Genomic DNA, 17,599 nt, shown 5'->3' with positions numbered 1-17,599 from the left:
TCTTTTCGTTATTCGGCACTTTATTTGCCCTGTCGCACATGGTTGTCTCGTACAGGTCAGTCAGGGTACTACGTTAGATAATAATAATAATAATAATAATAATAACTTTATTTGTATAGCGCTTTTCCTGTAAACGTTGCGGCTCAAAGTGCTTTAATCATTATATAATCTTAATTTAATTATTTTGTAATTTAAAGGCAATATTAAAAGGATGGGTTCACGCGAGATTTCTGGCTTGGGGAACGAGAAGTCTGGAGTCTGTCTTAACGAAAATCTTTATGTCTGTGGGGTGCTGAAATGGGAAAATCGGCGCGCACCACACACAATACGATCAAGGCTGTTCAATCCAAGATTTTGTATCTTCATGTGTGGGGTCTGTCTCAGATAAGATTTCGGTTAAGATTTTGAAAATCCTTTTGTGTGCTTTAGTCTAAACCACTCATACATCAAAGTGCCTCATTTGCTGAATTTCTTGATCTCATGCACAAAGGATTAAGCATAGATTTTACATTTTACAATTGTTACTCTCTCCCTGTTTTTTGGGGTTAGGTTGTTGAGAGAAATAATGTTAGCTACGATATTTCTCTTGTTGGTAAATGGTAAATGGACTGCACTTATAGCCCTTTATCCAAAGCGCTTTACAACGGCCTCTCATTCACCCATTCACACACACATAAAAAAATAATAATCTCTCTCTCTCTCTCTCTCTCTCTCTCTCTACGTTAGCTACGAAGCTTTCAGGGAACACACCCCAGGGGGCCGTTCCACTAACGTTGATTAGTATATCGGCGATTAAAATAAATCAGGCGATCAGGCAACTCGGGATTGGAATTCAAGCCTCAGGTGATTCCTCGAACGAGGATCAGGCTTGTGTCATCAGTGTTCACAGAACACCGGCTTAGAAATCCTCGATATGGCCGCGTGCACGCAGACATAAAGAGCCCCGAAGAGTCGATCTGTCGAAATGAAGATACTCCACTCTGCAGGGGTCCTACATTTGCGCAGCATTCAGAATTCTTCTTCTTCTTCGGCGTATGGGTAGTTGTTTTTCCTCTCCACTCCACCAGGCTCGGGCCGAGGGGCTACCCTTTTACCACCCCGAGACCTGGTTGAGGGGCTCACCCGGGCTATATTTCTGGACACCCCTCCAGAAGCCACGTCATCGTCTCGTCATCTAATACCGACAGACCATGCATCCCGTTGGGTGGGTGGTACACCGGGCAATCCAGGATAATATGGTCTGCGGTTTGGTCCTCTGCGCCACACTCGCACGACGCGTTTGGGGCCAAGCCCCATCTGTGCATTGATGAGCGGAAACGCCCGACGCCGGTCCGGAGACGATTGAGCCTCACCCAGGATAGCCTTGGCAAGTCCATCCCGAGGGGCTCAGCGCCGGCGACTGGGATGTGGTCGCGGAGTTTGGAGGTGTTAGCCTCCCACTCCGCGCGCCACATATAATCCGCCCATCCTGCCGCACTGATGTTGAGATCTCTGCATTGCTGCCTGAGATCCTGTGCGGCAGGCACAAATGGGTGTCTCGACTTGAGACGCCGGGAGGGCTCCGCTGTTATAGTGAGCCTATCATGGAGCAGATGGTTATTAAGCTCCACGGCCCGGCAGGCGAGACGTGCTGTGGCTCCCATGCGGCGGAGGCCTGCGGGCTGGATGCCTGCTAGGATGGGAAGGTTGTCCACGGGGGTAGGACGCAGGCATCCTGTCACAATGCGCAAGGCTTCGTTTATAGGCGAGTCGATGAGGCGGGTGTAGGCACTGCGACACCATACTGGGGCGCAGTATTCACTAGTTGAATAAACGAGGGCTAGGGCTGCCGTGCGCAAGGTCCTTGCGCCGGCGCCCCAGCCCGAGCCAACCAGTCGCCTCATCAACGCCACACGAGCTGTTAACTTCTTGCGCAGTGACTTGAAGTGTCGGCGAAATGTGAGCGTCCTGTCCAATGTCACGCCGAGATAGATTGGCTCAGCGGAACATGGCAGGGGAGTTCCATCTAGGTGTACTCTAAGCTCACGTTTAGCCTCCCTGTTGTTAAGGTGGAAGGCAGCCGACACTGTCTTTGCCTCGCTAAGCTTCAATCTCCATTTCCGGAAGTATGCCACTAGTGTCTGCATGTCCTGGCTCAGAATCCCCTCCACAGACTGCCAATTTCCAGCAGAGTACACCACTGCGAGGTCGTCTGCGTAGGCGTACTTCCGCGAGAGTGTGTTGGGCAGGTCATAGGTGTAGATATTATAGAGGAGGGTGGTTCCGAATTATTGATCTTTATGAAGACGGAAAAATAAGATGTAAAATAGTGCAATACTGCCGCAATTATCAAGGCGAGGGAAATGGTTTGGCAAGAAATTGCTGACCGATTAAATGCGTAGGTCATACTAGCCCCAGTTATTGTTATATGTTCATATTTTAATAAATGAATATTTACTACTGTGGTGATATAAGCAGCAGGCTACAAGCCGTCATATCGTCACAATGGCCTAGTGGTATCGACCGCTGCCATAGTATTTATTCGTCATTTTAAGTCGGTGGTTCAAATCCCTCTTCAGACACACTTTTTACTGCATTTCCTTGTCTGAATCTAATCTAAAATCTCATCTAAAAAAGTATGTAGGCTATAAAATTATGGTGCAGGCTAATTTACAAGAACTGACACGATTACAATGGTGTTTGAAGCCTTTCCATGAAGGCTTCGGTTAAATGTAAAAAAAAAAAAAAACTTAAATCAAGTCTCGAACTCGCAACCTTCGGAACTCTAGCTGGTTGCCTTAACCACTGCGCCAGCCAGACCGCTATAACAAAAGCAATGCAAGTTGATAGACATACCTATTTATTTTTTATTTATTTTTTCCACTTTTTAATTTATTTATCTATCGATCTATCTATCACACTTTCAAAATATCAGGTTATCTATCACACAATCAAACTATCTATCTATCGATCGATCACACTTTCAAATTATCAAATTATCGAACTATCACACAGTCAAACTATCTATCTATCTATCTCGTGTGAAGTGGGAACTAATATTTCCTAAAAGACACTTGAGGAACTGTCGTTCGGGATGTAGTTTCCGCCTGTGAGCCTTTTTTGACGCATGCATTACCTTAGCCAGCCTCTTAGCCTGCTCGCGACCAGAATAACTCGGGAGGCTATGTTGCATAGCAACCAAAGAGCGAATTATTTGAGCCACATTGATGGAACCGAACGCAAGATAAAATTATCGCAGATTAGAAAATTATCGCGGATTAGAAGATAATCGTGCTTCGTGGAATAGGGCCCAGGTCACCCCAGGTAACTTCTCTATAAGTGACAACAAACTGAAAGCAGGGTTGTAATTGAGCAGATATGGGGATGTTCTCTCACATTGCTTACACACACATAATGTGACAGGGTCTGGTGAAAAATTCCTTAAAGTAGGACAAGGTTATAATAATAATAATAATAATAATAATAATAATAACAACTTTATTTGTATAGCGCTTTTTCTGCAAATGTTGCAGCTCAAGGTGCTTTAATCATTATATAATCTTAATTTAATTATTTTGTAATTTAAATGCAATATTAAAAGGATGGGTTTTTATAATCTTAATTTTATTACTTAGACATTTAAAGGCAATATTAAAAAGATGGGTTTTTAGTCTTGACATCAAAACATATTTGCTGAGGTTGCATCCCTAATGTAAACTGGCAGTGCATTCTACAATTTGGGTGCATAAAATGAGAATGCAGCCTCACCAAATCTCTTCTTTTGTACATGTGGTACACAGAGAAAACCAGCATCAGAAGACCTGAGAGCTCTATTGGGCTGATATGCTAGCAAAAGGTCTTTCAAATATTCTGGTTCTGTGCCAGTGAGAGCTTTAGAAACAAGCAGAAGGATCTTGAAATCTATTCTGAACTCAACAGGAAGCCAGTGTAGAGTCTCTAAAATATGAGTTATATGAGCTCGTCTGCTTGTTTTGGTTAAAACTCTCGCTGTTGCATTTTGGGCTAATTGCAGCTGGCCAATAGCTTTCTTTGGAAGACCAGAAAGGAGACTGTTACAATAGTCCAAACGTGTAATAACAAAAGCATGCATTAACACTTCTGCATCAGCTTGCCGGAGAAAATGTCTAACTTTTGCAATATTCCATTCATGATAAAAAGCATTTCTAGTGATAGATTTGATGTGAGGCTCAAAGCTTAAGTCAGAATCTATAATCACACCTAGATTCTTAGCTTCATGTTTGCAGTTTGAAAGCAAGGTTCCCATCGTATTCGACAATTTGTCTTTTTGTGGTTTTGGTCCAATGACAAGAATCTCAGTTTTGTCCTGATTTAGTTGTAGAACATTTTTGGACATCCAAAGTTTTATATCTCGGAGACAATTCTCCAGCGAGCTGAGTGCATGTGAATTATCAGGCAATACTGATATGTACAGCTGAGTATCATCAGCATAACTATGAACATGTACACCATGTTTTCTGATGATTCCACCTAATGGTGTCATGTACAGGGAGAAGAGCAAGGGACCAAGAATAGACCCCTGAGGGACCCCACAACATTATCAGAAACAGAGTCTCCTAGGACAACAGAGAAATGCCTACCAACTAGATAAGATTTAAACCACTCTAATACAAGTCCTGAGAGACCGACACAGTTTTCTAAACGATGTATTAGAATAGTGTGATCTACTGTATCAAAAGCAGCCCTCAAATCTAACAAGACAAGAACTGATACACCACCAGCATCTATGATATGTCTGAGATCGTTTACAACCTTTACTAATGCAGTCTCAGTACTGTGGTTAGAACGAAAACCTGATTTAATTGAATTATTCTGTTCTGTTTTTACAGATTATGAAAGTGCAGATTGTAAACTTTCAAATGATGTGTCATATGATGTGTCAAAATAGTTGAAGAAGACATGCTTATTTGAAGAAAAAAAACTCTCTCTCTCTCTCTCCCCTCTATAGAGGAGAGCTACGGTTCAACCCTGTCTGAGGACTTGTGTGAGTACTCCCAGACTGAGATCTTCCACCATCTCCCCAGCTCCCAGGGCAGCAGGCAGGGGGGCTGGGGGGGCGCAGAGGCCCCTGGAGGAGCAGAGCAGCACCATGCCCTGGACTCCACCCAGGCCTCCACCCAGGCCTCCACCCAGGCCTCTACCCAGGCCTCCACCCAGGCCTCTACCCAGGCCTCCACCCAGGCCTCTACCCAGCCCTCCACCCAGGCCTCCTCCACCCAGGCCTCTACCCAGGCCTCCACCCAGGCCTCTACCCAGGCCTCCACCCAGGCCTCTACCCAGCCCTCCACCCAGGCCTCCTCCACCCAGGCCTCTACCCAGGCCTCCACCCAGGCCTCTACCCAGGCCTCTACCCAGGCCTCTACCCAGGCCTCTACCCAGGCCTCTACCCAGGCCTCTACCCAGGCCTCCACCCAGGCCTCCACCCAGGCCTCCACCCAGGCCTCCACCCAGGCCTCTACCCAGGCCTCTACCCAGGCCTCTACCCAGGCCTCTACCCAGGCCTCTACCCAGCCCCTCAGGAACATGCCTATGGGCATACAAGGGAAGAGGGTGGCCAGGTGAGAGAGAGAGACTGAGAGAGACTGAGAGAGACTGAGAGAGAGAGAGAGAGAGAGAGGGAGAGAGAAGGAGAGAGAGAGAGAGAGAGGGAGAGAGGGAGGAAGAGAGAGAGAGAGTGAGAGAGAGGAAGAGAGAGAGAGACTGAGAGAGAGAGAGGGAGAGAGAGAGGGAGAGAGGGAGAGAGAGAGACTGAGAGAGAGAGAGAGACTGAGAGAGAGGGAGAGAGAGAGAGACTGAGAGAGAGGGAGAGAGAGAGAGAGAGGGAGAGAGAGAGAGACTGAGAGAGAGGGAGAGAGAGAATCTGCTCTCACAACTTTACTTATCCAAGGAGAGAGAGAGAAGGGGTTCCATGTGGATTGACACTCTCTCTCTCCCTCTCTCTCTCTCTCTCTCTCTCTCTCTCTCTCTCTCTCTTGCTCTCTCTCTCTCCCTCTCTCTCTCTCCCTCTCTCTCGCTCTCCCTCTCTCTCGCTCTCTCTCTCTCTCACTCTCTCTCTCTCTCCCTCTCTCTCTCTCTCTCTCTCGCTCTCTCTCTTTCTCTCTCTCTCTCTCTCTCGCTCTCGCTCTTTCTCACACACACACACACACACACACACACACACACACACAGACACTTTCAAAAGCATGCATAGACATGCATCAAATATGCTCACACACCAAAAAATAAACGGACTCTATTATCTCACAGTGTGAGTTGTCTGTCTGTCTGTCCGTCAGGGACAGGAGGAGCCTGGAGCAGTGTAGGACAGGCCGTGCTGCCTCCTGGAGGCAGAGACGGGTCATTGCGAGGAGGAGACTATGGGAGCAGGTGGGAGGAGCTATCTCAGGCCTGCTGCCATGGAGAAACACCCTCCACACCATCGAAGGTGAGAGACACGTGTGTGTGTGTGTGTGTGTGTGTGTGTGTGTCTGTGTGTGTGAGTGTGTATGTGTGTGACTGTGTATGTGTGTGAGTGTGTGTGTGTGTGTGTGTGTGTGTGTGTGAGTGTGTATGTGTGTGAGTGTGCGTGTGTGTGAGTGTGTATGTGCGTGAGTGTGTATGTGTGTGAGTGTGTATGTGTGTGAGTGTGTATGTGTGTGAGTGTGTATGTGTGTGAGTGTATATGTGTGTGAGTGTGTATGTGTGTGAGTGTGTATGTGTGTGAGTGTGTATGTGTGTGTGAGTGTGCGTGTAACAGAATGAGTGAAAAGAAAAAGAGAGAGAGAGAGAGACTGAAGGTTGATGATAAAGAGAGATGTGAACTAGAGGTGGATGGACACTGAGACATGAGGACAGAGCGCCGTCTGTCTACCAGAGAAGACGCTTCCGGAAGGTCCATCAGAGCGTCCACCGTGCCAGGGAACAGCCTTTCTCAACTGCTTGGTCTCTTCATTTTACGTTTTTATTTTTATTTTTTTATTAGTGAAAATGCATTACAAAGACAAATAGTAACATAGAAGACTATGTCTTGACTATGTCATGACTGGCATAATGAACAGATATACAGACAATAAAAAAAGAAGTTAGGGTGATATATGTGTTGATATGAAAGTCTGAGCGGGCATCTTAGGTTGCTGTGTGAAGAGAGGGGTGTGGCACATGTGGCGGAGAGGTATGTAATAATAAATAAAAAATAAGAAGAAGAACAACAACAACAACAAAAACACAAAACTTAAACAAACACAATATATATATATGTGTGTATGTGTGTATATATATATATATACAGTATATATACAGTATATATATATATATATATATATATATATATATATATCCACATGCATCATTGTTAGACCACCATTAGTGCTAGCGATATCTATTTAACACCATTAGTGCTAGCTATTTAAGCAATATCACACGAGAGGGAGTGTGTTATACTGAATATCAGCACGGCTGTGATTCGGTCGTAGGTACGAGGCCGCAGGCCGAGTACCGAAGACAATCACAGCCGTGCTGATATTCAGTATAACACACGACCTCGAGTGTGATATTGCTTTTATACAACAGTTCTACAGCGCAATTTATTAGTTAACAACAGTAATAAGTGACAACAGATTATGATTTGTTTGTTTATTTAATCATTTATTTTGGCTCCGTCAAGAAAAAATAGTTCCGCAACGGGACTGTTCGCCAATAGCTAGTAAATACTTAAGTTGTTACTAAGAAGACATTAGCCAATCAGCGAGCAAAGCAAAACCCTCGGTTTTTAAATCCTCAATTTTGGCCGCCATTGGCTAAAAGCTTTAATTTGGCTCTACAAGTGTTAATATGTCATTTTATGAAGTTTTAATATGTTTTCAGGCGAGAAAGTAGCCATATATATTCCCAAAATGTGTCCGGTTTATCAAAATAACCCGTTTATATATCTGATCTGACGTTTTTTTCCCCACTTCTGTGGGAAACTTCGCTAGCAACATTACGTTGCTAAGATAGGCTGGTTTCCCCTGCTTCGGCAGGCTACTTAATCTCCGCTGAGGTAACGACGGTAAACTACGAGTTAGTTATAACTTACACCACCCTAGGGGTATGTATAAATATTTAGTAGTTACTAAGCTCTACGTCATAACTAGTGTGCTTGGTGCAACCCATTCAAGTTTAGTAGTGACTAAATCTTGATTTAGTAAATACTTACGCTATAACTAGGGTTAGTTTGTACTTGGAGAAGTGGTGCAACCGACCCTTGAACACAAACTAGCTACTTTGTATCGTGTACATTTATTTGTACATTTCCATGTATTGTGCAACCAGTGAAATATGACTCAGTTGACAGTCGCTTTGGTGGCATGTGTGAATGTGATTCAGAGTCAGACGAGTTGACATCAGACAGCACGCTGCTCCATCGTTTTCTCCAATAACTTTTTAGCGAGCTGCATCAGATTCCAAGACCGGCTAACCGGTGGCTCGTTGATGTAACGGTTTAAACCAGCACGAAGCCCAAGGTAGCTGCTGATGCTGTAGAGCTCCCCTTTAGTTGTCCGGATGGACCCCGATGCCTCAGGACTGTATTCAGCTCGGCCATAGGTAGGCTATATGTCCGTTAATGTAGTCTAATTAACAGTCATTTAATAGAACACCTGTGCGGCGGAGTGATACATATAGTTAAAAGTCCCAGTGCTGTTATACTGTATATCGTAACTCATGGAATGCCTCTTGTCCAATCAAATTACTTGGTCGGAACTAACTGTTGTATAAATCTATTTAACACGATTAGTGCTAGCGATATTTATTTAACACCATTAGTGCTAGCGCTATCCCCCCCCTGAGGTTAGCCGCAAAAAAAGTATGTGTCACCTTTTTGGGCCATCACCAGTGTGCACCCCTGTAATATAATACAATAACAATACAATACAACTGCTTTGGTCTCTTCAGAAGCAGCGTCCTACCCCAGTGTCCCTGTTCCTCCAGGTCGATTCGGCGTAGGTGTGAAGGCCTACTTTGTGTTCCTGAGGTATCTGGTTTACCTCAACCTGCTCCACTGCGTCATCGTAGGCTCGGCCATCCTGGGACCCCTGGCTCTGTACGGGAGGGGCAACGCCAGCGGTGAGTGGACGCTGAGATGGTGAACCACTGAGATGGTCAACCACTGAGATGGTCAACAACTGAGATGGTCAACCACTGAGATGGTCAACCACTAAGATGGTCAACCACTAAGATGGTGAACCACTCAGATGGTCAACCACTGAGATGGTCAACCACTGAGATGGTGAACCACTGAGATGGTCAACCACTGAGATGGTCAACCACTGCTAATGACGGGTACAAATACTGTGAGCAAAATGTCAAATGAAACCCTGTTCTTTCCACCGTCTCTGTGTTGTGTACAAGCCCCAGCTGTGTTGTATGTTCAGTGTTCATGTGTCTCTTGAGAAGGACATGACACCGTAACAGGACCAGGTAAGGCTGCCGGAGATAAACACGTTCATCAATAATTCTTGCAGAACCGTTGAGCTTCAGAGGCAACGACTCCGTTTTGGACTTCTTCCTAGGCTCGGTGAGTGTGTGTGTGTGTGTGTGTGTGTGTGTGTGTGTGTGTGTGTGTGTGTGTGTGCGTGTGTGTATATGTGTGTATGTGTGTGTGTGTGTATGTGTGTGTGTTTGTGTGTGTGTGTGTGTGTGTGGGTATGTGTGTGTGTGTGTGTGTGTGTGTGTGTGTATGTGTGAGCGTGTGTGTTGTGCATGTTTGTGTGCTTGCATGCATGTGCATGTATGTCCATAAGAAAATATACAGTGAGGTTATTCGTTTAGAAATCTACTATCAGTGTTTCATTCAATTTATTGCCTAACTTGTTGTATAAATGTTGTATACATGTTTGTATTTGAGCTAACAATGCAAACACAGCAAAGCCAGTCAATACATACGTGCGCATCTTCTCCGTTTTTTTTTATTTTTTATATCAGGAATATAATTTAACTTTAATGTATTTCAATTTCAGACTCTCAGACAACAGAATGTGAAAATTATGCAGAGTATGAGTATGCAATAGTATGTTTGTGCTCCAAAGAATGTCTTGGCTTATGAGTATAGGGCAGAGTATAGGGTAGAGTATAGAGTAGAGTATAGAGCAGAGTATAGAGTAGAGTATAGAGTAGAGTATAGAGTAGAGTATAGAGTAGAGTATAGAGTAGAGTATAGAGTAGAGTATAGAGTAGAGTATAGAGCAGAGTATAGAGTAGAGTATAGAGTAGAGTATATAGCAGAGTATAGAGTAGAGTATAGAGCAGAGTATAGGGCAGAGTATAGAGTAGAGTATAGAGTAGAGTATAGAGTAGAGTATAGAGTAGAGTATAGAGTAGAGTATAGGGCAGAGTATAGAGTAGAGTATAGAGCAGAGTATAGAGTAGAGTATAGAGTAGAGTATAGAGCAGAATATAGAGCAGAGTATAGAGTAGAGTATAGGGCAGAGTATAGGGCAGAGTATAGAGTAGAGTATAGAGCAGAGTATAGGGCAGAGTATAGAGTAGAGTATAGAGTAGAGTATAGAGTAGAGTATAGAGTAGAGTATAGAGTAGAGTATAGGGCAGAGTATAGAGTAGAGTATAGAGCAGAGTATAGAGTAGAGTATAGAGTAGAGTATAGAGCAGAATATAGAGCAGAGTATAGAGTAGAGTATAGGGCAGAGTATAGGGCAGAGTATAGAGTAGAGTATAGAGCAGAGTATAGAGCAGAGTATAGAGTAGAGTATAGAGTAGAGTATAGAGTAGAGTATAGAGTAGAGTATAGAGCAGAGTATAGAGTAGAGTATAGAGCAGAGTATAGGGCAGAGTATAGGGCAGAGTATAGAGTAGAGTATAGAGCAGAGTATAGAGCAGAGTATAGAGTAGAGTATAGAGTAGAGTATAGAGTAGAGTATAGAGTAGAGTATAGAGCAGAGTATAGAGTAGAGTATAGAGCAGAGTATAGAGTAGAGTATAGAGCAGAGTATAGAGCAGAGTATAGAGTAGAGTATAGAGCAGAGTATAGAGTAGAGTATAGAGCAGAGTATAGAGTAGAGTATAGAGCAGAGTATAGAGTAGAGTATAGAGCAGAGTATAGAGCAGAGTATAGAGCAGAGTATAGAGTAGAGTATAGAGTATAGAGTAGAGTATAGAGTAGAGTATAGAGTAGAGTATAGAGCAGAGTATAGAGCAGAGTATAGAGTAGAGTATAGAGTATAGAGTAGAGTATAGAGTAGAGTATAGAGTAGAGTATAGAGCAGAGTATAGAGCAGAGTATAGAGCAGAGTATAGAGTATAGAGTAGAGTATAGAGTAGAGTATAGAGTAGAGTATAGAGCAGAGTATAGAGTAGAGTATAGAGCAGAGTATAGAGTAGAGTATAGAGCAGAGTATAGAGCAGAGTATAGAGCAGGGTATAGAGCAGAGTATAGAGCAGAGTATAGAGCAGAGTATAGAGTAGAGTATAGAGCAGAGTATAGAGTAGAGTATAGAGCAGAGTATAGAGTAGAGTATAGAGCAGAGTATAGAGCAGGGTATAGAGCAGAGTATAGAGCAGAGTATAGAGCAGAGTATAGAGCAGAGTATAGAGCAGAGTATAGAGTAGAGTATAGAGCAGAGTATAGAGTAGAGTATAGAGCAGAGTATAGAGTAGAGTATAGAGCAGAGTATAGAGCAGGGTATAGAGCAGAGTATAGAGCAGAGTATAGAGCAGAGTATAGAGCAGAGTATAGAGCAGAGTATAGAGCAGAGTATAGAGCAGAGTATAGAGCAGAGTATACTATATGGATATGAATAACGCAAAACTCTCGCCCCTCCTCCCTCCCTCAGGGCTATCTAGAACGTTCTCCAATGTTCTATGGGTTCTACACACGCGGTTCCCTGGACCTGCAGTGCTTGAACACTCCCCTACTCTTCCTCATCTCCATCCTCAGCATTCTCATCCTCAGTCTCATCATGGTGGTTCGCAGGTCAGCCCTAAACCTCAACCTAACGCCCGGTTAACATTTCAACAGCATGGCAGACGTGTTGTTATAAAACAACAGAGAGATACTGTATTAAGACGTGTTGTTATAAAACAACAGAGATATACTGTATTAAGAGTGTTGTTATAAAACAACAGAGATATACTGTATTAAGACGTGTTGTTATAAAACAACAGAGATATACTGTATTAAGATGTGTTGTTATAAAAATATACTGTATTAAGAGTGTTGTTATAAAACAACAGAGATATACTGTATTAAGACGTGTTGTTATAAAACAACAGAGATATACAGTATTAAGATGTGTTGTTATAAAAATATACTGTATTAAGAGGGTTCCAAATGTTGTTGTTTTTTATCAATTTTTTATTATTTGACTTATTTCCCCCCCCCCCATAACAGACATAAGCAAACAACAACAACAACAACAACAACAACAACAAACAGTCACAGTCACTCTCCCCCACCCAGGAGACCCCTGACCATTGTGAATGTGAGCAGACAGCCTCACATAGAACAGTCAAATAACAGTATCCTCCCCCATCCATGTTGGGATCAACAGATTGAGTGCAGTTTTTACATAAAATATATGTATATACATATATACAACTATATACAACATACAACTACCAAAATCGCGTACATAAGCATAAGCTATGTGTCATGTTTGGAACAGGTCCACAGATTCACAAACTCGCACATTCATGAATACGGAAAAAGATATTTAAAAAAAAAAGAGAATAGTAAGAGAAATAAAATAAAATTAATAGATAGATAAAAAATAAAAAGAGGGTTCCAAGTTGATAATGATGTAATATGTAGTGAATTGGGTTACAACTGTGGTCGCATGTGTGTTCCCAGACTATCTGTGTACTGAAAACCGTTGTTTGAAAAACTCATATTCTGATAAATCATACTTAAAACATGTTGTTGACCCATCCCTCTCTTGTGTTTGTTGTCATAGCATAAATGTGCAAAATAGCGGGGTGGGGGCGCCAGTGCTAGTAAATCATAAGTTAAACATCGTTTCAATAAAGCCTTAAGGGCTGCCAAGTTTCACCAAAAGTTTGGAGTGAGATTTTTTGGCGGTGGAGCGACCCAAAACTGTGCACGTTTTGGCAGCGGCGGCCCCTCTCTCCCACACAATTATTTGTGCTAGTTTCCTGCAATTTTACATGTTGTTCATAATAAACCAGCACAAGAAATAAAAATTATTGGAACATTTGATGAAACAAGACAAATTCAGACAATATATCATATTTATGTAAGTCTTAATAAACAAATACAGTAGCCTACAGAGTCTAAAAGAAAATTGGGCCCCATCAACAGGACTCAGCCCCTTGGTCAGCAGCAGAAAGACCCTTGGTCATCATCTTATATACAGTGCATTGCTCATAGATGGCTATCATGTTATACAGGACATACCAGGGTTTTTCCTGGGTCCGAATGAGGCCTTTGGGAATGATGCTGTGCGATTTTTGGGGGAGGGACCCCCAATTGTTGTATTTGTATTGTACATTGTAATTAATAATAATAATAATAATAATAATAATAATAATAACAATGTTATATTATGTTACAGTAGAGAAACAAAAAACAGTTACCAAAACTGTAAAGTTGCACAGTAGGCCTATCATCTCACCCAAATTAAGTGAATATTAAGTGAATAGGCCTATTTAAGAAATGGTATGCCATAGTGTCTTTGAGATAAAGGATACAATCCGTTTTCACACTCGTGTTGAATAACAGAAAATTAATGGAGGGGGAAAAACATGAGTGTGAGGACGGAGGATGATGAGCATCATGGATATTTCACTGCCAATCTCTCCTCCATCACCCCGAAAAAGAGAACAGAGGATGAAACAACTTGCGATTTGAAAGTACCAGGCTACCAGATACGTATGCACATATTTTGCTACCAGGGTTGCCAGACGGAATTGACAATTTCCAGGCCAACCAGTCTAAAAGCTGCCGAATCCACCCGTCCAGTGTGACCAAAAGTAGCCCAATCTGGCAACACTGCTTGCTACGTTCTTGCAGCTCGCGTGAACACAGGTTCTTCCATCAGCGCTCGCCTGCCGCTTCGATTGCAGACTCAAGTTAACGCGCGTGCAGAAAGATGCCACGAAATTCGTGTCCGGTAGCTTTATTTAAAGGAATTTCAAAAATAAAAGACTTGGCAGCTCTGTATGATAATTGGAGGAATCACGCAATGCGGGTGGATTGAAAATACGGAACAAACAGTCAGATACGGAACGATTCCGTATTTTAAGGGACGGGTGGCAACCCTAAATACAAGTGAGTTTTGAGCTTAGATTTAAAGGACTTGATGGAGGGGGCAGATCTGATGGACATGGGGATGCTGTTCCAGAGGTCAGGGGCTGCGACAGCAAAAACACTCCCCCCCCCTAAACTTGAGGTTGAACTTACGGGTGGTTAGGAGCAAATCTGAGGGCCTTGACGTTGGTATAGGGGGTGAGGAGGTCTGCTAGGTAGGAGGGGCTCTTACCATTAAGAGGTTTATAGACCAATAAAATAACTTTAAAATCTATCCTATAACAGACTGGGAGCCAATGAAGGGAGGCAAGGACAGGGGTGATGTGAGCTCTCTTCCAAGTACCTGTGAGCAATCTAGCAGCGGCATTGTGGGGTAGCTGTAGGTGTGCCATGGTCGACTTATTAAGACCCAGGTACAGGGAGTTACAGAAAGTTCCCTAGGACCAGGCTCAAAACCAGAGGGGATAGAGCCTTCGCAAAGGCAGCCCCTAGGCTCTGGAATAGCCTCCCCCTCCACGTCAGATCTGCCCAGAGCGTCGTGGCTTTTAAAACATTAGCTAAAACGTACCTCTCCTTCCTGGCCTTTGACCTGAGTTGAGCCTGCCTCCCGACAACTGCACTTTTCTGCACTTTTACTTCTGCACCTGTCGTAGTCTGTATTGCACCTTGTTTTTGTTTTAGTGTATTTTTTACAAAAAAATTGTGAATTTGTTGTTTTCTTTTTACTAGTGTTAATCTGTTAAGCACTTTGGTCGGCTGTTTGCAATATAAATAAACCTGACTTGACCTGACTTGACTAGGCTTAATTTCCATACAGCTACAATGACAAAGACAAAGTGAGAGCGTAGTGACTGTGTGTTTCGGGCCGATGATAGCATATCGTTCCATCATATATTTCTATTCTCTCTTTTCCTAGAACGGTTGTTGGCTACAAGCACACCTGGTTACTGGGCAACAGCTATAACTTCAACGTAAGCTACAAGATCTTCTGCGGCTGGGACTTCTGCATCCAGGACCCCGCTGCAGCTAAGCTCAAACACAGCTTCATCAGAAACGACCTGAAGGTTAGGCTGTCACCCAAACCTGTCACCCAAACCTCCTCTAATCTCTTCATACCAATATCATGTCCAGGGGGTGTACTTGTACATCAAGCCGCCTCACGCCCCCCCATCATCTCTCTCTCTCTCTCTCTCTCTCTCTCTCTCTCTCTCTCTCTCTCTCTCTCTCTCTCTCTCTCTCTCTATCTCTCTCTCCCTCTCTCTCTCTCTCTCCCTCTCTCTCTCTCTCTCTCTCTCTCTCCCCCTCTCTTTCTCTCTCTCTCTCCCTCTCTCTCTCTCTCCCTCTCTCTCTCTCTTCCTCTCTCTCTCTCTATCTCTCCCTCTCCCTCTCCCTCTCTCTCTCTCTCTCCCTCTCTCTCTCCCTCTCTCTCTCTCTCTCCCTCTCCCTGTCTCTCTCTCTCTCTCTCTCTCTCTCTCTCTCAGTTGTGTCTGGAGGAGGAGAGGTTCCACCTGCGGGAGGCCCAGAGGTCGTTGGGTCAGTGGGTCAGGCTCTACCTCCTGCGCGCCGTCCTCAACTTCCTGGTTGTGTCCCTGCTGGGCGGGGCCTTCTACCTCATCTACTACGCCGCCGTCACGTCTCAGGAGGGGGGCAAGAGGGTGAGGATTCAAACCCGTGTCCTCCCCTGCACACACCAAGACTGCCTTAGTCTGCTGAGCTGAAGCTGACTAATAATACTACTACTACTACTACTACTACTAATAATAATAATAATAATAATAATAATAATAATAATAATAATAATAATAATACAGTTTTTCTCAATTGCTAAAACACATTTCACAAAACTTTCCTCCATTTTCCCAAAACTCTAAACACAACACACTTTTCTAAAGCTACATAACCAAAACCACACCTTCTCTCTTCAAAACTCAAACTTTCACACCAAAAAAGCTGCTCAAAGCCTGCAAAAATGTAAACACTATAAGCATCATTACAGACTACAACAAAACAACTGAAAACACAATGTTCAGTGTGTGAGAATGTTTTTTTTTTGTTTTTTTTGCCAAAGCACATTTTTAGAAACCTTACAGTATCTGTTCTCAGAATATATCACTGTAGAGTATTGGGCATTCATAGATGTGTGTGTTTCATATGAACAGTATGTAAATCTACAGAAAATACAGTATGTATGTTACGGTACATGTGGGAATACGGTACATGTGGGAAAACTAGGGTTAGGGTTAGGTGCTAGGGTGACTTGGTACATGCTGGCATGTCTAACCCTAACCCTAACCTTAACCCTAACCCTAACCCTACCCCTAATCCTAACCCTAACCTTAACCCTAGCACCCTAGCACCTAACCATAACCCTAGTTTTCCCACATGTATCCTACTGTATTCCCACATGTACCGTAACATGTACACTACTGTACTGTATCACAACTCAATGCAAACACTACAGAGGATCCATTACACACAACAATACTCACTGAAAACAATGTTCAGGGTGTGATGTTTATTTATTTATTTATGGAACTATACCACATACACGGTACATGTATTCCCACATGTACCGTAACATGTACACTACTGTACTGCATCACAACTCAATGCAAACACTACAGAGGATCCATTACACACAACAATACTCACTGAAAACAATGTTCAGGGTGTGATGTTTTTTTATTTTATTTATGGAACTATACCACACACACACACACACACACACACACACACACACACACACACACACACACACACACACCCCACACACACACACACCACAATCATTTGCAACAAGTGTCTTAAATTTTGAGTCGTTATGTTTAATGAATGAAGCTAGGTGTGTTCATTGTGTTCAAATGTTGCTGACTGTGGCAAGCATTTTGCATCACATGAGCTTTAATTTGAGAATTTGAGCAGAGTTTTTTGCAACTTGTGTTTTAGCAAGACAAAATGTGTTTAGATTTATGAGAAAAGGAGGATTGTGTTTTGTGAATTGTGTCTTCATGTGAAATGTGTTTATGGTTTTGGCAAATGGGAGCTAGTTTTATTAACTGTGTTTATAGAACTGGTCATTTGGTTTAGAGAATTGGCTTTTGTGTTTTAGCAATTGGGAAAAACTGTAATGATAACTTTTATTTGTACAGCACTTTTCCTGCAAATGTTGCAGCTCAAAGTGCTCCAATCATTATATAATCCTCATTTAATTATTTAGTAATTTAAAGGCAATATTTAAAAGAAGGGTTTTTAGTCTTGACTTGAACATATGTGCTGAGGTTGCATCTCTAATGTAAACTGGCAGTGCATTCCACAATCTGGGTGCATAAAATGAGAATGCAGCCT

At 43.0% G+C, this 17,599-nt stretch overlaps 1 protein-coding gene across 1 annotated transcript in view; it reads left to right on the top strand.

Annotated features, from left to right (window-relative positions):
- Window positions 1-17,599, top strand: part of tmc8 (transmembrane channel-like 8) — a gene marked incomplete at both ends in the record, with an annotated part of 58,701 nt that overhangs the window by 604 nt on the left and 40,498 nt on the right. Inside the window, 7 exons of the mRNA XM_080523001.1 lie at window positions 4,967-5,576; window positions 6,294-6,442; window positions 8,965-9,099; window positions 9,498-9,550; window positions 11,823-11,962; window positions 15,171-15,318; window positions 15,736-15,909. Of these exons, the coding sequence (XP_080379127.1) occupies window positions 4,967-5,576; window positions 6,294-6,442; window positions 8,965-9,099; window positions 9,498-9,550; window positions 11,823-11,962; window positions 15,171-15,318; window positions 15,736-15,909 (1,409 nt within the window). The remainder of the gene's footprint in view (window positions 1-4,966; window positions 5,577-6,293; window positions 6,443-8,964; window positions 9,100-9,497; window positions 9,551-11,822; window positions 11,963-15,170; window positions 15,319-15,735; window positions 15,910-17,599) is intronic.

Source organism: Nansenia antarctica (assembly GCF_963989245.1).
Source record: "Nansenia antarctica genome assembly, chromosome: 2".
In the NCBI taxonomy this organism is placed as follows: Eukaryota; Metazoa; Chordata; class Actinopteri; order Argentiniformes; family Microstomatidae; genus Nansenia; species Nansenia antarctica.
This window is presented reverse-complemented; position numbering and strand designations above follow the sequence as displayed.